General features: G+C 41.2%; 1 protein-coding gene across 1 annotated transcript in view; it reads right to left on the reverse strand.

Moving 5' to 3' along the window:
• Positions 1-12,943: 12,943 nt before the first annotated feature.
• LOC104084416 (cytoplasmic dynein 1 intermediate chain 1) overlaps positions 12,944-24,181 on the reverse strand; it is a gene marked incomplete at its 3' end in the record, with an annotated part of 103,000 nt that continues 91,762 nt past the window's right edge. The window contains exons 7-9 of the mRNA XM_009588250.1: positions 19,315-19,477; positions 18,047-18,146; positions 12,944-13,069 (exon numbers count right to left, since the gene is read on the reverse strand). Coding sequence (XP_009586545.1) covers positions 12,944-13,069; positions 18,047-18,146; positions 19,315-19,477 — 389 coding nt within the window. The remainder of the gene's footprint in view (positions 13,070-18,046; positions 18,147-19,314; positions 19,478-24,181) is intronic.

Here is a 24,181-nt window from a genome sequence, read left to right on the forward strand (position 1 = left end):
CATAGACTAAGGGAATGATATCTCTGTGGTGTGTGTATATATATATAGACAAGAAAGGTGGTGGTGATTAATTGGAATGTATTGAAAAAATGTGAGACCTAGGCATGACGTAAATGGTATAGAATAAGGGGTGGATACTGTCCTGGTTTCGGCTGGGATAGAGGTAAATTTCTTTCTAGTGCTGTGTTTTGGATTCAGTATGAGAAGAATGTTGATAACACACTGATGTTTTCAATTGTTGCTAAGTAGCCTGCTAGTCAAGGACATTCAGCTTAAAACAAGCATTGGGAGGGAGCACAGCCAGGACAGCTAGCCTAGCTGGCCAACGGGGTATTCCATACCATGTGACGTCATGCTCAGTATACAAATGGTAGGCGTGTTCCAGGAGGTAGCGATCACTACTTGGTTATTGGTCAGCGCGGGTGGTGAGCAATTGCACTGTGCATCACTCATTTTGTATATTCTATCATCATCATTATTATTATTATTATTATTTTCCCTTTTCTGTTCTATTAAACTGTCTTTATCTCAACCCATGAGTTTTTTCTCACTCTTACCCTTCCGATTCTCTCCCCGTCCCGCTGGGGGGGCGGGGAGGGAGCAAACGGCTGCGTGGTATTTGGTTGTCTGCCAGGTTAAACCACGACAGTGGCACTCCGTCCAAACCCCACCAATAAATACACAGGCCATGAGAACCCAGGCACGGTCAGAAGATTGAACATATCAGACCAAGAACACTTTAAGATCCCAGCTGAGGAAAGAACTTATCTATATACTTAAGTCCATTTTTTCTCAGAAGGATGTTTATCCATGAACTTAATTGTAGGTAATTCTTCTAAGCCCCCCATGACTTCAGTGACTCAAGAGCCTGCTCACAGCCAAGCAAATTGGTAAGTGCTTTCCTAAACAGGCTTTCTTGATGTAGGACTTTTGAGAGCCAGTGACCTCCTTTCAGAGAGAAAGGCAGGAGGCCCTCATGTTCAGCTGATCCTGGGAAGACTCTGTAGAATCAGACAGCCATGGCCCAGCTGGCTTCTCCATAACCTCAGAATTATAGGGAAGGGAAAAGGAGCATGAAGTGTCAGAGGTAGACTCACTGAATTGCCATGGTTGAAAGGCATCTCTGGAGATTGTCTAGTCTAACCCATTGCTCAGAGTTGGGTCAGGTGGTGCAGATTGCTCAGGACTCTGTCCAGTTGGGTTTTGAGCATCTCCATAGATGGAGACCCCATGACCTCTCTGGGAACCTATGCCAGTACTCAGTCACGCTCACAGTAAAAGAGTTTTTTCTTATGTTTAAATGCAATTTCCTGTATTTCTAATTTTGCCCATTGCCTTTTGTCCTGTCACCGGGTGCCACTGAGAAGAGCCTGGCTCCATCCTCTTTCCTCCCCCATCAGACGTTTGTACACATTGAGAAGATCCCCCTGAGTCTTCTCTAGGCTGAGCAGTCCCAGACCTCTTAGCCTCTCCTCATATGAGAGACGATCCAGTCCCTAAATCATCTTAGAGGCCATTTGCTGGACTTGCTCCAGTATGTCCAAGTCTCTGTTGCACTGGGGATTCCAGAACCAAACGAATCTCTACTTACTGGACCCTTCTTTACTTATCAAGGACCTTACAAGTCTTTGACTGAATGGAGCTTTGCCTGATCCTGGAGATAGGTCACTTGATTTTCCAGATTAAAGCTGTGAAGTGACTTCTGTAGGAAGTCCTATAGGAGCAAAGGGACAATGGTATATCTTATTTTACTTGTTTTTAAGCAATTGGCATTTTGTACTCTGTAGTCTGTGTCACTTGGGCAAACTTCTATCAGTTCACTGTAAAAATAATTACAGTAATCTTTTCTTATCTTTTTGATTTAATTGTAGCTTCTGGTGAAGACTGACAGGCTATTATATTTGCCCAAATCCATCACTTTCGCTGATGTATCATTTATAAGTAGTGTCACTACATCATTGGAAATAATTGAAAATTAATTAAACATTGCACATAGATATGAGGATTGAGAGACTGAGAGGCACAGATAAACAGCTATCTAGTGGAAATGCAGAAGACACCACAGGCAAGTCTGTATTTAACAATGAGGGCGGGAACATGAGTTGCCTTTGCACTGTTCATGTCTCCTACAGTAAATGACTGTTCAAATTCTGATATGCAGCACCCATAGAGCATTAGGGAGCCGCTAAGGGCATGCAGGAATAAATGACTACTTCCCACTATAGACCCAATTTTTAATCACTCTTTCTCCAAACAAACCTTAGTTTCCTGAAATTTCACATCCCGCTTTCCTCACCTGCAAGGTTCTGCTGTTTGGTTTCTGCTATTTTTTTCCATGAGTAGTCTTGGAGAGGAGGAAGGAATGAGATAAGTGTTTTTCCAGTCTCAGGGTCAAAGCCTTAGTTACAATAAATCAGCATAGTTATGCCAGCTTACATTTGCTGACTCCTGGAGTAACAGAGGACCACATCTTACTCAAAAACAGCTCACCTAAGTCATCCACTCTCACCAGTGATGGGACATTTTATAATGCATCATTATCCTGCCAGGAAGAATGGATTTACCCCAGACAGCTCATGGCAAAGAGCAATTCTGCACAACTCCTGTACTTTATTAACTCAGTCCAAATTGAGCTTAGTTTATTTATTTACAGATTTAAACATGAAATAGCAAATGTTAAGCATGTTCTTCTCCACATGAAATGAGTGGTGATTCAGTGTATGTTCATGAACAATACGGAACTGAAGTGGAATTGATATTTATCTTAGCTACAAAAATACTAAACATTGTTATAAGAGCAATCAAAATGAATTAATCACAGATCCTAATGTACCTTGGCACGTTTTGTTATAGAGATAATGAAAACACTCTGATCTCTCCAATATGACAAGTTTTTAAAAGCATATCGCTTCTTGCACGTAGGACATTTGCTTGTCATCTTACACTAAAATAAATGTACTTTAACTTGTCTTCTCTGATACTTTTCATGATAAAGACAATCCTGTTTTAATAAAATTTCACGAGAAAGATCTGCTTTGTGAAAGTGTAAACTATGGTATTTGTCATCATTCGAATTCTGTTATTATGGTTATATAATGGATCGTGAAATTTTCACAAAACACTACGAATGATTTCATATGGGCACTTATCACTACCAAAGGCTCACTTTTTATACTCATCATTATAGTGACAGCAAATATGATCTCATTGTACAGAGTAGTGCTCGTACAGTAAGAATGACTGGGCAGTGTCTAGCGGGCTGACAGAGACTCCCCTCTTTGCCGCTTTCCAGAAGACTCTCTGCCCCACACGGGAAATGTCTTCCAAGGATAATATCAGTATCTCAGCCAGTCAGCATGTGCTTCTGCTTTCCCTTTGTGGGAAGCAGGGAGCGTTAATCATCATTAAATCAATGTTGCCCGTATACAAAAGTTCTTTTCAGGGAAGTACTTGTCAGTCATCCAGCCGTGGGGGCAGAGGGCGGAAAACTGTTGATTTTAGACCTAAGGCAGAGGACAGTTGTATCCCAGGCTGTAATGATGGATTCCTTGGTTTCTGGGGCCTTTTACAGCACTTTAGAAGAGTAACTGTTTTATATTTTGTGCCAGGTAACACAGAAAGAGGCTTCACTCCTCACATAGAGCTCCCACAGAGACAAAAATCATGAGGTGAAAATAATTTTCTCGAATTTGGGCCAAATGTACTCTCCACTGCAAGTAGCTTGCACTGAGAACAGTTACATAACCCAAACAGAAAAGTCATGCCTATGGCTGTTTATCCATCATCTGCAGTGCAGCTAGGGAATTGCATGGTATTTTATATCCTTTATGGAAAAAAATTCTGTGGAAGGATCCCAATGACTTATTGATTTCACATCTGATCCCGCATTTCTTGTTCACCCAAAACCCTTTATGCGCTGGGAGTTTCAGATATACAAGAAAAACTCTAAAATGTAACGTTCACATCAACAAAGAAAAGTTATGCTCTTTTTTCCCTTCTCTCCTCCCTTTTTCTTAAAATATTTTACACTAGGTCATGTTAAAATGTAACCAGATCAACAACTACTAACCTATAAAACACCCTCAGGAACAGTTGCAGGATTTGGTGATTTTTTTCTCTGCGATTTTGGGATAGTGTGACAAATTTGCATTTTTTATCAACAGAGTTTTTCAAAATTCTGAGTTGAACGAATAATGTCATGTGTTTATAAGTATCAATAATCTAAGCCATCTGCAAAGGAACGGTTTTGCAAAGGCATCTCTTTCAGGACACACTGTGGATTTTGTCACTGCTTGAGGTTTTGGCAAACCATCAATATCACTATAATTTTCTCTTATGAAATATAGTTTTTGACTGAGATCTTTTTTTTTTCCTTAGCTAGCTAAAGTTTAAAAATACTGCATGTCTAATGCCGCAAATTCAAAGGTTAGATTTTCTCCAAATTGCACTATTTGCATATTGCATATTAGATGCCAGTAATTCAGAAAGGTGCAATACAAGTTATCAGTGAAACAAAGAAACTTAAAAAAAACCAAAAAAGCCTGCTGTATTGAGTGGCCAACATATTCTTTATATTTGGTTTGAAAGGAAGAATACATGAACTTTAAGAAGAGAAACAGCATCTTTAAGTACAGATTCATTACAACTCACTATTTTAACACCTACAAAAAGCACAATGCTATTGCTAGTAGTGACAGCGTATCACTTAAGTGGATGATAATCTACCCCCTCCAAAAAAGGCTTAGAAGCAGGAACTGCCTAAAATTTTCTATCCAAGACAAGCAAATTTCTCACTCCCTAATTCTGTGATTCATAATTGAAATCTCAGTTTCAAATGAGGAAGATGATCTATGTTAAGCATTGCTCTAAGCGAAGGAGCATTCTGCTGCGAGCAGACTTTGTATGTATAAACACAGTCCTCAAGTAATTCAGAATGTTAATTACTAACAGGAAAACTGCAGCCACCTTCTGTACTAGCAGTCATTTCACAGATTGATGGGATATGACATACAATTTTGCTGTTATAGTGTACACATTGATGGGTGTGTTGCTCTTCAGGGTTCTGCACAAGTGAGCAATAGATCGGAGTCATCATGGAAAAAGCAGCTTTGCTAAGGGTTTGGAAAGATACAGGTAAGCCCAAGGGAAGGCATACAACTCTGTGGATCCAATTGACATCTAAATAACGATGCTTAGTTTCTCTCCAACCTTGCCTGGAAGATTTCCTTCTCCCACTCCTGTTAGGAAAAATATTATGATTTGATTTTGTGTGGAAATAAAGCAATTTTTAAGAGATTTTAGGACTGAAAGCTATGTGGAAAATATAGCATACTTTTTCTTGAGCTGCAGATGCTAGCAGATGCCACATTAGCAGCTGTCACATTTCAGCAATAAAGCAGGACTTGAGGCTCACCTGGGGCATTTCATACTGGACCTGGCCATTTCAGGACTGTGTAAGACACTGTAGCACCCAAGACAGAATATACATTTCCACATTTTCAGTGCGTTTTCTGTCCTCCCCCACGGATGCCTGTGAGTTCAGTAGCATTCGGGAGACAGGAGACTCTGCCTCTTGTATATTTGGTCCTCTTTGCCCCCCTCTACAAATCTGCTGCAGGCAACTGTCTCTTCTCACCTAAGACACCAAAAACCATTTTCCAAATACTATATTCAGCCTTTGGATGCATGGGTGTAACTTCTACTGACTCGCACACAATCTCTCCACAAGTATTGGAGCACTAATCTTAGGCCAAATGATAGTTATTTTTAATCACCAAAGGCAGAAGTGGTGTAAACTCCGATAAGAGGAGCAAAAGAAGACGGCCGTTATCAGCTGAGAACAGGAGGAAGAATCTAAAACAAAAGCCTAAGAGACAAGACGTGGGCTCTTGTTTACTGAAATCCTCACAGCACGAACTGTGCTCTGCATTTCTATGTTCCAGCCTGGTCAAACACAACAGAACAGAGGAAAAAAGTTTTAAAATAAGAACAGAATGAGTATGTCCTTCTATCACAAGCCACAACTGTTCTCCTCCCCCAGTAGCACAGTTGGAAATTTCTCCAAATTTTAATTCAAAATGGTGCACCTACACATCTGCATGAATTATTGCAGTGTGCAAATGACCACGTAGTCACGAACGTAATAGCAACAAAGTGTCCTGGAGAACAGGCACAGAAGAGCTCTGTGCAGCTCCACAAAGATCATCCTACCAACGATGCATAGCAGGAAACGAAACAGAAATGAAAACAAAACAACCTCTATATCTATGAAGAAGTCTACCTGATTCATTTTACAACATTTTGGTATGTGTTACAGAAATTCTGCAACAAATTTGATTCCCTGGATACTGGAGCATTCCCAGTATGGGAGCTGCCCCAGCATCTTCAAAGGCAGACATTCAGAGATCCACTTACCAGAGAACTGCTACAAAAACAGGCAGAATCTGATTCATGCCCAGGATCATAGGATCACAGGACAATTCAGGTTGGAAAAGACCTCAGGAGGTCTCTAGTCCAACCTCCTGTTCAAAGCACGGCCAGCTGTGAGATTTAGACAAGGTTGCTCAGGGCTTCATCCAGCCTGTCTTGAAAAGACAATGATGGAGACTGTGCAATCTGTCTGGACAAGCTGCTTCAGTGCTTGACTGTCCTCATGGGGAAAAGGCTTTTCCTTCCATGTATTCTGAACTTCTCTTCTTCCATTGTCTCTAGTTCTCCCACCATGCACCAAGCTTCAGTGGTTACCCATCAAACCTACTTATCTTCTGTCGACCAGTTCTATTTTAACTGGACACTTTTTGATGAAAAAGCCTTTGCCAAAGCTGGGGTTTTTTTTTAGAAAATTTGCAGTGAGCTCAGAGCCACATGTCTCCTCTGAGATTTGCAGCACTTTAAAGACTGACCCCAGGTGCCCCCTCTCACTAGAAACTGAGGAACTAGACAAGTCAGCTCTGGGACTGGATATGCTGCTGGTTCTTCAGATTGATTTTATTTAGGAAATTAGGAAGCTTGGAGAGAGTTTAGGGGCTCTCATTTCTTTTACAGCTGTGAAGAGCTAAATCCTTACTTGAAACTTAGATAGCAACAAAGTGAGGAAGCCTTTGTGGAAAAACACCAATATAATTATCAGAGATTATTTTCTTTATTTTTTAAGTATTCCAAGCATACTTTCTTGACAATTAAACTTGTTGTAGTACTTCTTTCCTTTTAAAGTTCTGGGACTGAGCTCTGGTCTGGCTTCCACAGCGAAGGAAACTCAAGGACAAGAGGAAAAGGAGGATATTAGTCATTCATGCTGTTACCTCAGCCTGCTCCGCACACAAGTCTTGTGGATTTGGGCGCTCAGCACCTTTAGAAGGCAGGCTACTGGAGCAAAAAGCACATCTGAAGGAATTTATGTTAATTTTGAAAGAGCAGACAACAACAAAGGAACCAAATCAGGAAAAAAAAAAGGCAACTCCAGCCAATATCAGCCACTAAATATAGCCCTTCACTTACCTCAGTGCATCTAATTCCAAGATATGCATTTCTGACTCCTTCTATTCAGTTGAAAAGGGAAAGACCACACCAGGATAAGCAATGAAGAGTGGTCAAACACATAACTTAATGACAGTGTATAGAAGCCACTACAAAAAAGCTAGGGGAGAATGAAACATTTTGTGGTGCAGCTGAGTGGCTGATTTCTGTACCCAATCCACCAATATTTTCCAAGCATGGACAGCTTTTCTTGAAATTAAAATAGAAAACACAAGTCCCATATCCCACAAAAAACTGACAGTTTAGTAAAGAGATGGAACCAACCAAGTAAATCTGACTGCATGGCGTTTTAGGAAAAGGACAGAAATAGCTGCAGCTATTAAAAGTGATATACTGCTGAAATCTTTTTGTGATTATGCTAAAAGTCAATCTGACTTCTTGAAAGAACTCTTAAATGGTTACTGCTTCCTCAAATAAAAGCTTCTTCACATGTGCTCTCATTCCTTAAAAATACGATGAATGGAGTTACTTCTAAGTGTCAGATTTGTACTTCTCACTGCCCTTTTGAGAAACTTGGAAAAGACATAGCTGAGAAAGAGGAAATTAATAGATCAGGAAATAATCTATAATAAATCAAATGCAGTCAATATAGCAATTTTTTTTGTTGCTGCTATCATTAGACTGGGTGTAGGAAAGCAGAATTCATCAAACTTTCCAAACACAATGCAGACTCCTCCAAATCAGAAAGTAACATTCAATTTGGTTTACTTGCATGAAACTAATATCTTTAGCTGCCTTCCCCCCACCGCTCCTCTCTTGAAGTGATGGATGTTTGAAGCTGAGGTCCAGATACCTCAACCAACTTTAATAACCCCTGTTTGGTTCCAGAAGAAAGGAAATGGTTTGCAATATCCTAAAGTCCACTAGACCCACTGATTATTTCTTTCCTTTTTATCTTCTGTCTCTGTAGATCAGCTCTAACCCAAAAGCTATGAGATCTGGTATAAGAGCAGTGCTGTACCCATGCTAACAGGCCCGGCTGAAAGGAAGGGTATAATCGCTCAGACTTCAACTAGCCACTTTAGGGCAAAGACAGTCTGAGTTCTCATTTGCCTCACTCAACCAGATATGTTGGTGCAAAATTTCAGATACTTCTTCAGGTCATTTTGGCTTAGAAAGCTTAGATCAGTCCACTAGGAACCACAAACAACATCATGGGCAGAGATGACCAGTAGTACATAAACGATGGGCATTGCATTACAAATAATCCTCGTAATTAATGGGTAATGTAGATTTTTATTTGTTTGTTCAGTGAAAAAATACATTACGGACATACAAGCGCTTTCTAAGAAAGAGAGTAAGACTGAGAAATATCATTGATGCTACTCTATCAATCAATAGTACAGGAATGTTCACATATAAGGCGAGCCCCATGCATTGCATAAATCAATACAGGATTGAGCTCATGTTGAGTCATATCATCAATAACTGTGCCATACTATTTTCCTTTTTCACACCCCACCTAAACGCAGACCAACAGTAGCTGAAAGAAGCAGTGTGAACCACTGCTTAAAATTCTCCCACCAAAACGAGGGAGAGTCAATGTGATTTCCATGTCTTTGCTGGAATTCATTCCCTCTCTGGATACTGCCAAACCAACCCAACCAGGGATGACTCATCCACAGGGCCTCATAAAGTACTTCTGAAAGGCTTGGGTTTTGCCTTTGGAATGCACTGGATTACACCAAGAGTTTGTGATGCTCCAGTGTGGGGGAAGAGGACATCCCTGACTCTTCCCTACAAGGACATTCCCAGTCTTCACTCTGCAGTATTAACTGCATGCTCAATTTATTCCTCACTACCTAAGGAAAGCATTGAACGTTCATTCCTTTGGCAAATGATATCACCCTTCCACTTCGATTTTGCTTCTGAGACAACATTTTTTTGCTTGCATAGGAAAACAAATGAACAAATTGCCCGATCCCTCACTCTTCCTTGTTTTCCCATTTCTAACCTTGTGGTAAAGAGATGTATGATGAGCTATAGAGGAAAAAATCTGTGGGAGTCCCAGCTAAAACACTGTCAGCACATCACTGGATGAAGTAGAAATATAAAAACCCAAAGAAGGGCAAAAATAAAACAAACAGAAGAAAAGAAATATTCCACAAGAGGAGAGAGTATAAGCCAGTAGAAGCCTTGTTTAGAAAGGATTTGATAGATCACATGGCAGTTCACATGAATTAATGAGTAGAGTAAACAAGTCCACTTGGCTGATAGTCATTTTTCCCTCAATGCATATTAACTAAAATTGAACCCAGTATTCGTAGTACAACATATAGTAGAGCTATGAAATTTACTACCACTTACACTGCATTAATGAGCCAACAACCTCATATGACTTTAAATTGGGCAAGAATTTCGTAACAGTAAGATCATTAGTGACAACAGCTAAGATAAACATTTACAGAATACATCATTCCTCACATCTAAGGACTGAAATCAAATGTTTTGCTGACTGGAGTTAGGAAAAAACATCATCGCTGGTAGATTTTTGCATCACTGTCTGCCATGGCTGATGATAAACTTTAGTTGAAGCCCCTGGGTTCTGGCAACATTCAGCAAAGGTGCTGGGAAAGCTGCTTGTTCTGATTATGACAATTTCAATGATCCTATGTAAGGTTACAAAAAGTCATAGAAAGAGGTAAAGAAAATGAAGAAATTCCTTGGTAATCAACTCACTTAAATCTGTATAATATGCCAGGAAAGACAGAAAAACATAACGGTTCCTAGCTTCAAGAATTTACCAAATGTGCACAAGAGGTATCTAAAGTTCTACCTGCTGAAGTTCAGCCAGCTCTTTAGCTGTCCAGAGATGTGTCACATATCTATTTCTATTGATGTTATCAGAACTCCTGAGGTGAAATGTCTTAGAAGTTCCTCAGAAATGGCTTCATAAACCTATTTATTGATTTGGCTTCTCAGAAGCGGCTTGCATGAGTTCCTTGACAGTCACATCTGAAATGAGTTTCTACTTGCTTATATCTCGCTCTGTGAGCCCAAAAATGGAAAGGCAAAAGGTATATTAGTCAGCACCATATAGTATTTGTTAAGACCATGTTTTTATAGAAAGTCTTTGGAAAGGAAAATAGAGGTCTATTGGGAAAATACACTCAAAGTACTGTGTTTGTCATATCTGGGCAACCTAGCTGTAATGATAAGGTGTGTGTTCATCTCTAGCTGCTGGGCTGGAGTGTTATAAGGTCACATATTGTGGAAGAAAAATTGGGCCTGTCTCACAGAAGACCTAGAGAAATGACTGAATCAGGACTGAATAAGGGAATATTTCTCTTGCAAAATGGTAATATAAATGATATGGGGCTGACTAATAATACAGTTGGTTTCCACTAACTAACAGAAGAACATGATGATCTACAGAGCTGAATTCCAGACTTTGAGCTAAGATAATCTTTTTTTTCTTATTTTCCATCTGAGTCAGTTAGAACAAAACCTGTGTTCAAGAGACCAAGTCTCATGCTTTTTGCTTCCCTATTTAATCTCATGTGGGTACCCCATCCAATCTGAGATGCAGAAGATATTCCACATGTCAGAAGCCCCATAATGGTGGCTCAAACATAGTTCCAACTCATAACAGACTTATAATGCAAATAATCTGTGGACAGTTCGACCAAGAAAATAAATATTTCTCATGGACGAAGAACTGATTCATTTAGCTGAAAGATGATGAATCCAGGATGCATGTGAAAGCACAGTGCCATATGTGTCTCCCAATTCACAGGTTTTAAGGTTCCAGTTCTAAAAAGGGGGACATCCAACTTAATGGGAGAATTAGACAGAAGTTCAGCCAGGCCAAATCTCTGGCCACCACTTTGTCCTACGTGTGTTTTTCTAATGGACAGTATAGCCTGTCTCAGTGCTTTCAAATTAGTGAGTCATATCCCCCCTGTTTAAGTGTACCTATTTTTAAAAGTAGATAGAATTTTTAATTAACGGAGCACATTGTTATGTCTGTAGTCAATCTCCCCTGTACTCAGAAGAGCTACCCTGAATCTGATTATTATCTCACAAAATCAACCTAGTTTAAGAATTATTCTTCCTGAAAATGCAATGGGCAATCTCTTCTCTTGAATATTTTGTTAAAAACAGTAAGCTGCATGTACATCCTAGAAGAATTTGAACATGCGATCTGAGCTAAGATCTTAAGCAGTCTGAAAGAACACATCAGTCTGCCGAATATGATATCCAGGAAAATACAAGTTCTCATTTCAAAGGTAATACACACACACTCATACATATATATGTATATAAATCTGTATGGCATATTTGCTGTGCAGGCCTAGACTCCTTGTGAAGTTGTTTTTCAGTATAGCAAATTAGAAAAACATGCCCAGAATTAAAGGTTACTTAATCGGGTTGAAGCAGTAACTTCAATTCCAGCAACTCCCTCCCACTATGTTACATCTGATAATGCACCCGAGTCCAAACATAAACTTAGTTCAAAAAGATGTTTGGTCCTTGAATGTAAAATGACACTTAGCTTACACAATTAGCCAGGTAATACATATCCTTCCAAGAGAAGCAATTTTTACCGCAGAATAATCTGCATTTTACTAATCTCTGATTGTTAAGTTTTACTTGCTGAAACTTTTCCATATGGCTTTTCGAATACCACTGTCCTGTATTTAATTACCACAGAAGGATATTAATGAAAAGGTTGGAAATTTGGCCCAAGCCCCGTTCCACAGTTTGGACAGTTTGATGGAGATAGAGCCAATGAGCAGAACATTTCTGTCAATACGAGGCTGTGCCATTTCACACACGAAAGCACTGGCAAAAGAGGAGTAAACAGAAATAAACCACCCAACTATTTTTGAATTGTCCATAAACTTCTAAAATAGTATGGTCATAAAGTAGCATTGAGTGAAGTGAAACACTGGTTCAGTAACCTAAAGGACAGTCAAACAGGAATTGGTGGAGTAGTCCTTGTAATCGAGACCATTTTTGTCAAGCTGTAAGTAAGATGCATGCCCAGAAATGCAAAGTGTACTTCCCAATTTTAAAGGCAAAACACGATATTGAGCAGAACCAAGGCACGGGTAGGCAGCTTGGAGTGCAGAGGATGCGAGGAAGCTAACGTGGGTGGGAAAGCATATGTTGCTGCCTGGATGAGGAAGTGGTACACCACAGTTACTTCATAAGTGCAGGGGCTTTATAAACTAAACCTCCTAGGGACTGTTTTAAATAGACAAAGAATGACATGCAGCCCTGACAGGCTTTCAGTATTGTTTGAGAAGGCTGGCTGCCTTCTAAAAACACTGGACTGCCGCTTGTACTTCTTCCAAAAATGCCTATTTTTAACCTCAACCTCTTCATATAAACAGTGGGCAGATGCACCATGTAGTAAACTCTGTTTTGTCTAACATGAAATTAATGGCTTCCTCAGTCTTACCTGACAATGGAAAACATATTCTGGTGTGGTTTTCTTGAACTTCATGTTCCATACCAAGGCTACCCCATCAGGCTCATGTGGAGCATCTTCATTATTGTTATAAGATGCAACCATCAACTCGGGGTACTAGAAAGAAAAAGAAAAGGCAAATTCAATAAGACGGATGATGAAGAACCTACGCAAAATCAGATGAGACAGAAATAATCTCACAATACATGTGCCATATCTGGTCTTAATTATATTACACACTAAGTCAAATCATAGTATTCAGCTTCATTTTGGTTTTATATTTACCTCGTCCCTGACATCCTTAAAGCCCCTGCTCCTTGCTCTCTATCAGTTATTCTCAGATACCACAAAGGCAATGTTATTTTCTGCAGGTAATTCTCAGAAAAGACAACTGGCAGGATATTCATAAAAGGAATGCAAAGCAAGGAAGAGGAAAAATCTGAAAGCTTGAGTAATTACAATGTATTTGCTTAACCATTTCTTCAGGGACAAACCATTGTCTTAATTGATTTTCATAATAAAAACACTATGACCATAGCGTTGACTTACTTTTATTCTGAAATTCACAGTTTTTTCAGCATGCCTGAAAACTACTCTTTCTTATTTCATTATGCACTCTTCCTATTCACTTATGCATAGAATCAACTTGAAAGCTCTTCTTGATGATTCAAATAGCAAACAAAACATTTTCTTCACAGAAGCTCAATTTTGCAAGATGCTGAGGTCATCTTGTAAAGCACAGGGTGACCTCGAATTCCACTGACTCAGTAAGATGCAATGAGCACTCGAAAATCAGATCCATATTTTCTTGTACACCCATTATCCACTGATATATAGAAGTAGATATGCAACACACACATACGTATGTGTTCTGTTTATACATATGTACATATATGCACACATACATAATATTACATATGAAAAATCAGATTTTCATATTCTGTTGATGACCTTGTATCATTTCAAAACACCGTAAGAAGTAACAATTTGCCACAAAATGTCAATTACTTTCTGCCTACACAATAGCACCCAGTTCTCCACTGTCACATTTGACACTAGGCACCTCTGGTAGCCTCTGTCCTTGCCTCTAAATAGTCAAAGTAACGCAGTGGACCTTATGGCGTGTCCAGAGAAAAGCATGTGGCTTCTGCAGACCGACGAGCCAGCAGCCCAAGCTCTGCAGGACCCACACCCTCCTCTTGTAAACTAGAAATGCTTTCCCTCAAAGTTTCTCAATGATCTCCGCAAATCATTGTCACTTTTTGTCTTTCCCAGGTAAATTCCTGCCAAACCATTCACCACTTTATAGGGGAACTGCGCAGCTGGTAGATGTAAAGGAAGTGGGACAAAGAAACTGCCAATAGTACTATTGGGAGCTGTGAATTTGGTCCACACCAAGCATTTTAAAAACAAAAAAAAAAACCCTCCACCACCCTTTATATCATTATTATTGGGGTTTGAACCTCCCTGCTCTCAAAATCCATTTGGAAGAAATAATGCGCACAGCTATAACTTTTGCCATCAGCAGCTGTTCTTTCCCACTTCGTGTACACTTCCATGGATAATACATCATGGAGCTGATGATTTTTCTATTCAAGCTCATCGTTCCAAACGAGCCTGGACCCACGTGTGGGAGAACCAGCAACAACACGTGGCCACCAGAGCCGCCTCTTTCCCATTTTGGGGTGGCTCTGACTGGGTTGTACCTATATCCTGGCAGACCCTGGCTGCTGGCACAGCTTTTAAGGGCAATTTAGCCCCCAAATCACTTGCATGGGATTTAGAGCATGCAGCAGACCAATCATCTCTTCACCCTCCTCAGAAACTGAGGGAGACCTGAGGGTGGTTTAATCCCACGCCAGAGACACCACCTCTCCGGACACAGTTGTGCCAGCCTGCCCTCCACTGCTCTTATCCATCTCACCCCCCTCTTCTCTCTCTCTCCTGCAACAGAGATTACAACCACTTCTGAACAGCAAGCTCAGCTTCTCCTTTGAAACTTTTCATCCCACGTTGGTCCAGGTCCAAGTAAACAGCGCGCGCAGTAGGCTCTTGCCAGGGCATCTTGTTTTGGCTGAACAGGTTAGTACCATTCGCGTGAGCAGCTGAGCCCGCAGTCGTGAAGGGGCAGATACCTTGGCAGGCAGAAGCGACAAGCCCTTCCACCGGCATGACTGCAGCCAGCTAGGGTGTGGGACCAGGTCTGAAGCACCAGTTTAGAGGCACTTTGGGGTTGGTTCATGCTCCTGGAAAGTTCAGCGAGCATGTTCTGGTTGGCAGCACGTCTGGCCATAAACAAACACTGACTCAAATCTTGCTGGTCTATACGTAGGTTTTGCAATCACAGTTTATGCATCTGACTGGAAATACAGTTTCAAGTTTACACATATGCTGGGGTCATACCTAGCTGGGCAACATCATTATGAGGCTTTTTGACTCTTAAAAAAAACGAGCTAAGTGCAGCACCCTACATCCACGCTGGCACTGCGCACTCGCCGCTTCAATTCAATCTACTTGCATTTACAGAATTTTGGTCCTCACCAGGTGCCCAGCTGCCCTGTGACTGCAACTGGTGCTGTGGGAAACAGCATGCAAGGCTGCTGCCTGAGATCAAGAGAGACACAGCAGCATCCCTGAGACTGTGGTTTTCTTGGATTTAAATGAGCTAAGTTACCTCCTCATGGACAGAGCAAGGTGATCCCACTCTCTGTGTTTACACTCAGGCTGTTGGGCCTTTCCCTTAGATCCTTGATGAAGCATCTAAGCCATTTTCCCTTTGCTCTGCAAAAGAATCAAGGGGCTAGTGGGTTAGCTGTAATGGTATGAATGATCCCACATGTTTGGGACCGTATTTTACATGTGACTGGGAACAGAATAACTTGTTTAATCAATGTATCAAGGTCCTTTGTTTGATTAAGCTTCTATTTGCCTCCAGGCTGTTTTGCAGCACCAGTTTTATCGCAGAAAATTGAGCAATGTGTTCTGCAGTTCCCATGATTATTCAAGTTACCCTTTGGCATACCGGACACTGCCATGTCCTGGAGTGTCAAGTGGAGTGAGAAGTGGAGCTAGCGGTTAGGTGAAATACCTCCGTCTGGCTCTAGCTCCTGCTGCATGATACACCTCAAAGCAGGCAAGAGAGGAGGCAAGTCCCTCCTCCCAAGCTAGTGTGGGGAGGCGTGCAGAAGCCCCCCGGCATGGAGAAGCTGCCGGGGCAGAGAAGCCCCCGCTGGGGTGCCAGGGAGCTGAGTGTGAAGAGTTAACGGAGGAGAAGGCAGGAGGGGCCACCCTGGAACAAAGAGGTGGGAAGCAGAACATGCCTTTGAGCCCCAGGGGCTAAGCAATTACATTTGGCAGTGCTCTTCTGAGGCGGCTTTTTTTCTTGCTGCCCTGGGAATACAGTAAGAGCTGCCTGTTAGGAAAATATCAGATAAGAATTCCATGTAATTTCCAGCCCCTGAACAAGTGAACAACCTAAGATAAGTGTTTCCTCAGGCTTATATTTGATTTCTGTGGAAATCCATATGTGCTTAAGGGCCACCCACGTCACACCAGTGCATACCTGTTGTAAGCTGATATTTTGTACGAAAGCAAAGGGATAAATCCTTCATTTCACACACGGGGCGCGAGCTGGATATTACATGAAGCCTCTCTGCAGCTGGCTGTTGTGCACCACACCCGGTCGGACAGCCAGACCTGCACAGCCTACCGGCGATGCTCGGTGAGAACCTCCAACTCCTCTCCTCCCTGCTGCCTGCCACGTCCTCCAGGTAGTCAGCTGCCACCTTAGCTGAGAAGTACCCGGAGGGATGGAAGCAGCCCTGCTGCCATTTCAAGGGGAAGGAGAGAAGGATGGATGTGAGAGTCACCGTGCTTCTTATCCACTGCCTCTCCCCAGCCCGCACACACCATTTACATACTTGGCCTTAAACACATGCCGTCTCCACACGCAACACCTAACATGGTGCAGAAAGAGCAGCTACTGCTAAGATTAGGCTAAGCAAAGCTTGTTCTTAGCACTGGGCTGAGCTACATCTATAGCATCTTTGCTACCCACACCAGGCTGCATCGGGGCTCTGGACACACCAGCGCAAGCCTGAGGCTGGGTTTGGGGCGAACTAGGCAGACTGGCTTGCGTTCGCATTTTTCAAGCCTACATCCTCCTGGAGCAGTTTCATTATATCTGTATTGTGGACCTTGGAGAAGATTCTCCCTGGTTTCCTCCCTAGGGAAACCAGCTGCTTTGCTCCAGGCTGGAACCTAGGAAAAGGCTAACAGGGACAAAGCAAAGAGGATGAGGGTGGCTGGAGCGAAACTGGGACCGAATGAATTTGACAGAACCTGCGGTGATGTGTGTGTGTGCTAACCCCAGCTCTCCAACGGAGTGACTAATTAATCTGGTTTCTGTGCTTTGCTGATGCGGCTGTATTGGTTTGGGGAAGCTTAAGCAGGTCTATCGTCAGTTTTATTTTGCAATATGACAATGCTTTGCGGTGCACAGAAACTGGACACATTCCAGGCACGCTGCAACAGCATGCCCCCTGGCCAGCTGCAGCCTCCTCTTCCATCGCTTGAAGAGAGGACCCAGCATTTTTCAAAAGACCTCTTTTCAGTCCTTTCAAGTTCTTCAGATACTTTCACATTTTGAGTTTTAGTATATTAGAAAAATAAATTTTATTCCTCACTATTCTTATTTTTTATTTTATATATTATCAGGTATAACTATTTATTAATTCAATTGCTACATATTTAGTAAATTATTTTTAATTGGTTTAGTTTTAAACCTTTTGTCCTAAGAATTTCCATGTGCTGAAGGAGTGGAGGGGGCAGGAAAAATAAAGACTCCTTCATCTTAGTAGGTTTGTTAACCTATAGTTTTAATACAACATCCTGGTTCTGAAGACCAAGTAACATACACAAAAAAATGACAGCTTCATTATTGCCCACTACATGCATTTGCTCATTCAGGGCCCCGCTGTTAGTAAAAAAATAACATCATAGTCTGCAGAACAAAGGGCATACTGAGGCCGGCTATACTTTTTTAGGGAGAAGTTGGAAGGATATGGAAACATATCTCCCGGCTTCCCATCTTACCTGAAGAGACCAATCCATACAGGTGACGACACGATGCTTTGACCAGTGCTCATCATAAAACTGACGGTTAAAGGAAAGGTTGGCTCCTGCTTGAACATCTCTGTGGGGATTCAAACAAAGTGACACTTTTTGAAGTACCAGCATTCAAATGCTGTGAAAAGCAATGCAAAAGTTTCTGACTGCTACTTCTAAAATCTCTGCCCAGCCTGAAGAAGTCTGCCACCTTGATTCAATTGCTCTCGCTGACTGTCTGGCTGATAACAAATCTGCACCAAGGAACAAATTTTACGTCTGTTTCACACAATCACATTTCCCATTAATTTCCCTGGGACTGCCTTCCTGACTCTTCTGGGTCACCCTTGGCCACCTCTGCCACCTTTGTCTCTCCGGACTGAACCAGGCCCTGGCAGTCAGCTCCACCTTTTCTGAATCTCCACCTCCAAGCTATAACCAAATCTCTGTTATTTTTGATTCCTGAAATCTTAAAAGTTACAGCACCTCCTCCCAGCGACGGAGATGGCGGATGCCTTCTGGCACCATTAGGATGGGCTGAAGCTCCGTCCTGGTCCAACGCTGCCACACTGATGCATTTAGCTGGTCACAGGGACGATGCTCTAGAGTAACCTCCAGTAACTTCAGTGCAACACAGCTACTGATTTGCCATGAGGCTTCAACAGATAGGCAGCTGTTGAAATCTAAATACTTCCTCTCGTATTAACAAGTTTTGCTTCTTCTACTCCCCTATCAATTGCTGAATACGCAACCTGTCACCTCTCGTCTTATGTGTTTAGATTGCAAACACTTTGGGAGATCATCATTTTCATCCACACAATGCATAGCACAGTGGGATCCGTTACAGACCTGAGGCAGTAGTAGAATGTAAACAGCAGCAATTTGAATTTGTAAAAATATCGTGATACAAGCACACTGGAGCATACACATGCACATCTACATATACATGTGTACACACACATTTATCTGTTTCAATTACTAATGTTTTTCTTCAGAATTTGAAATTTCATCCCAAAAAATGAAACGAAAAATTAAACCTCCTGCATAATATGTAAAAGAAAAAAAACAGAGCAATAAACCATGAAGCTATTTTACAAAATAATTTAGGCTAACAAAGTGACCCAGGCCTTCACAGAGAGGTTTTAAACTTTTCTTAACTATAAAAATGTTTAGTTTAGTTTTAAAATTAAGGTTTCCTGGCATTGGAATTCTTTTTATAAAGGTTATTTTACAAAAGCAAAAAACCCCAAACTGACCCATCTTTCTCTTCTACATCTCTGCCACTGTAGTCGAAGAAGATGTCTGAATCTTCAGCCAAAGCTCGCTCAATTACACGTATTGTCCGGTCAAAAAATATCAGGAATTCTTCTGAATGGAGAACTTGCTGTTTTTCTTCTTCTGTCAGTTCTCTGGGAGGAGCTTGGAAAATGAAAAGATGTAGTTAAAAGTATGACATTTCACCCCTTTCCCAATGAATCAACATCTTCAGTGGGTTTCTTTTGACATGAAAGCTTGCCATAGCAATGTCAGGACAAAAATCAAAGCTTTACTCTTAAAATCATGACTAAGAATTTTCTAGTATATCTAAACATACTAAACATGTATATTCCCAGAATGTAGCATTTACATACAAGAGATCCTATATCTTCTGTATTTATTATTCTGAAATGGAAAATACTTAAACCCCCCAAATTAAATAAACTCAGTGTTCCTATTTCAGGAAATGGCTGTGACTGACGTTTAGGCAATACCTAACTCGAAAAAGCAGAACACTTATGTAACAGGGGACCTGTCAGAGGGGCCAAAGATAAAATAATCTTCTTAACTTATACTACAGTTCTTTGTGTTAAAAGGGTTCACGTTATCTCTCCCTTCACTTCTTCCCATTTCTCCTTGGTGTCACTGATAAATTCTGTCTCTGCTTTAGAGCTTTTGTGAAGCAATGAAGTAAATAACCAAAGATATTCTCTGAGGCAGCAAAATCGAAAGCAACCGACCAAACACCGGTTTCTTTAAGGCAGTTTTATTCCTTGCAGAGAACTCCTAAGAGCAAGAGCAACAAATGCCACTGAGCTGTGGCCAAAGCCGCGCTGGGAGGGGGTAGGAGCCATCTCAGGCACCGGTCAGGATAGCCTGGCCCCCACGAGATGAAGCTGCTTCTTTACACATACGCAGAGATGCTAAACCTTTACTTCCAAACCAATATTTCCAGTATGGCCCTTCATTTGAAAATACTGTCTTTGCAGGATGCACCAATGCTACGTCTCCATCAGTTTAATGAGCTGTTGGTAAATTCCAACTCAAATGTGAGCGTCAGAGGGAAAGGAAATTGGGATGCTGCTATTGCTACAGTGCAAAATTCTGTTCTCAATTACACTAGCAGGGTCATATTGATATTGTGGCAATGTTGTATATCAATTATGCCTTTGCTTTTAAGCCATCATTTTAGTTATATTTCAGAATTACTTGTATTTCAAAAAATGCCATTAGTATCTTCACAGTTACACCAAACCAACCTTGCAACTAGCTTAAATTCCCAGCATGAAAAGCTTTGCTGACATCACAGGAATTATGCTAACAGAGAATTTTGTTCCAAATTTATAATGAGGTACACAAACAACATATCATAAACAGATTTATTGCAAAACTACAGAGAGTCATACTTAGAGTTTAACTGTCGATCAAAGGTCTCCTGCATTGGCTTTACACCACAGATTTGAGGTGTTTACTTGTGAAAATGACCTTGCAGTCTCCCTAGGCCATATTGGGTTAAAACACCAGCAGCCAAAAAAGATAATTCAGCACGGTACCTCAGAGAACACCCAGTATACATCAAAGTTTAACTCCCAGCCCTGTCATACATATCTTAATGTTTAATTAAACAACGAGTGACACAGTTTAAAGTTGCAGCTCAAAATTATCTTCCAGTTGCTGTGCCGTGCCACACAGCTACTTTCAGCTATCAGGGAGATGTAGCCCTTGCTCGCCATCTGATTTTCCCGTGGTTCACACCAGATTTGTGTGCTCCAGTGCCCAAGTACGCCGCCGCCGCCACCAGCCCCAGGGGCAAGGACGGATTGAAAGGCGCAACAGCAGGCAGGAGTGGTGACATGGTCAACATTACTGCAGTACTCAGCTCCCCCAATTTTCAGTGTACCTGCTTTCTGAGCACTCCCCGTGGTTGGGAGAGGCTGTTATCACCACCACGCTTCGGTTTGCCTCAACTGGTCAAAGCATTAGCTCTGAAAGACAAAGTCTCTGCACTACACCTGGGCTAAATATAGAGGGCAGGAAAAATGCAAAAGGTGGAGGAGCAATTTGGCCCTCAGGAGACGAAGTAGCTAAGAAGTTAGAAACTTTAGCCTTTGACGATCTCCTATGGCCTTGGCCCTATGCTTCCTACCATCAGGTTAGTGGTCCCTGTGGAGCTCCACAAATCCAGAGAATATCTATGTCCCCCCGCATGGTCCCCCTGAGTAGCAGAGCAACAATTACCAAGGCAGGAGCACAATTTGCCTCTAAGTGCTTTAGACAGAACCAATGCATGTGATAAAGAAGAATGACTAGCAAAAAGTACAGGTTGACCTATTGCAGCATCCACTACTGAATAGTAATTGGCACTAAGGGAACTCATCTGGCAAGGAAGCCTGTAATGAGGCAATATCCCACTGTCACCACTAAAGCATCGCTTTCCGAGAATCAAAGACAACAAGCATGACAATGCAGCAAAATGGCATAAAAGGGGAGAAAATAACTGCAAAGGCAACTGGAAAACTCATTTTAAACTGCTCCAAATGGTAAAAATTATTTGCTAAATCAAATCCTCTCTACAGCTTGGAAATATAAATTTATTACTCGGCCATTTGCCGACTATAACTGGCAAGGAAAATACAACCAAAAATCAATAGAAAGGGAAAAGGCAAAAAATAAACAGCTTGGGAGCTGTGGAGTGTTCACAAGCAATGGAGATACACATGATTGCAGTTCTACCTCAGCAAAATCTCCCTTGCAGTTAGCAATGATCTGTGGGAGGCCAGCAGTCTATTAAACCCTCTTCGGTATCAGAAACACCTTGGCTAAAGTTTGTGGGGCATAAATCAGTTTACCTCATTCATCTGACTGACACACCAGATGCCCCCTGGCGATATTAAGCTTCATATTTTAACCTTATTTTCTTCTTTCATTCGGCTGCCTCTGAAGTTTTATTTGAGGCAATCTCTTCTTACAAGAATGTTAACATCATTACTTTTTCCAGTGTAAAACATTGCTGTAACTACTGCAAATACATGAAGTATAAGCAAAAAACCCAAAACAGACAGGCTTGTTCTTTCAAATATGAAGATTTTCTAACCATTTATCTTTCAGAGCCACTTCCATTTTCCCCTTGTTCCTTCTCCCTGTCTGCCCATTACCTTGAATAAAATAAAAAGAAACTATGTAATTTTCTGCAATTTTTCTTCCTATCTGGGAGCTTACAGTTACTTTGATCTCAGCTTTCAAGAGACACAGGCTCTCTTCAAGGAAAACTCTGAGAAACGTAAGTAGCTGATCAAAGTATTTTTTGCTTTGTTTTGTCACAGATACCTATGTGATGTGACAATATTTTCAGAAATTCCCTGTAAGAATACAGCATTTGTCTTCAAGTATCTGCTCTCCCTGGTGTAAAAACCAAACAAACCACATCTAACCTAACAAAGCCTAGTGCGATGCTTAGCTTACCAGTGCTAAAAGCTACGTGCTTATTGCCAGGAGTGCAATGAAAGCTCCTGGAAAGGAAGACCCATACTTCGCTCTTGTTTCTATACTGTAGCTTCGTAATGAACTATTGTGCCTGTGCTCTGCTTCCCGCCCGGAGGAGCTGAACCCATCCGTGGGCCCAGCTCACATCAGGAGGAGCCATGGTGCAGCCACCAAGTTCTGCCTAACAGGGCCACTGGGCATCCCGTCTATCCATGGACCCACTGAAACATAGATGCTTGCTTACCCACAAGCAGAGTGCTGTCTGGGTGGCTCTGGGGTTATGAGGTCGACAACATGTATCAAAGAAGCCCTGTACTCATGTTAATCTATAATACTGCACAAAATAAAATGGAATTTACATTTAAAATTAAAACACCGTGCAGTTATATATGCACAGGGGACACCGCAGGGGAAGAAAATGCGAGGTATATCCATAATGAAAGACATTGTACACTTGTGCATGAGCAAAAAGGTCTAGAATATGTAACAAAAATGGAACGTGACATGAAAACAACAGATTTATTCAACACTTGTTTCTGAAAAAGAAGAGCATTTTTTTATTTCGCATGTGATTTAACACGATCCTCAGAAATACTGTATTTCACATCAGGTCCTTTGTCCACAAATTTCCTTGGACAAAACAGAAAAAAAAATTGATACGAAAACATTTCCTTGGATCTTTAGGAACTAAGATAAAAAATGCTGCAGACTTGTTCTTATCTGGCAGAAGCAGGTTTGTAGTAAATATAATATCCATAGTTGTGATAACAGTGCAGGATCAAATTCACAAATATTTAAATATCAGGGGAGCCAAAAAGATATTTAAAAAAACCAAAACAAAACAGAAAAAAGACTCCCATTTAAATAAGTATAATAGAATATAAAAAATATTCTCCTGGAACCTAAGCAATTGTAAAAACCTGGCAAAAGGAATGAAGTCCATTAAAGGCAAAAAAGAAAAAAAGAACAGAAAGAGTAAGTGAATGAAAGAAAGGGCGAACTAATAAAAACAGTAAAGCAGGAAGCAGCCTTGTTATGAGCCCGGAGATATAACGAGAGACAGAAGGAGATTAGTAAAACCCTTTTAAGATCTGCATTATTTCTTTCAGCGTGTATTTAAGACCATGTAAACTTTAGATATGCTGACAACTGAGGATGGTAGAAATGTACAGCGTGAGAACTGCAAGGTGCTAAGGGGCTCTCAGCAGCTTTTAGTCCTTGTTTGCCGATAGCCTGCGACCCTCTTGTTTTTCTTGTGCTTCTCACTTTCATGTCAGGCTTGATATGTGCCTGGTTGTGTTGGGTTTAAAACGCAAGTCCCTGCATGGCACAATTGCTGAACATGTAAAGGGAGATTTCGAGGTGCACGTAGGAATTTTTCAG

Source organism: Fulmarus glacialis, unplaced genomic scaffold (genome assembly GCF_000690835.1).
Source record: "Fulmarus glacialis isolate BGI_N327 unplaced genomic scaffold, ASM69083v1 scaffold8282, whole genome shotgun sequence".
NCBI classification, from domain to species: Eukaryota; Metazoa; Chordata; class Aves; order Procellariiformes; family Procellariidae; genus Fulmarus; species Fulmarus glacialis.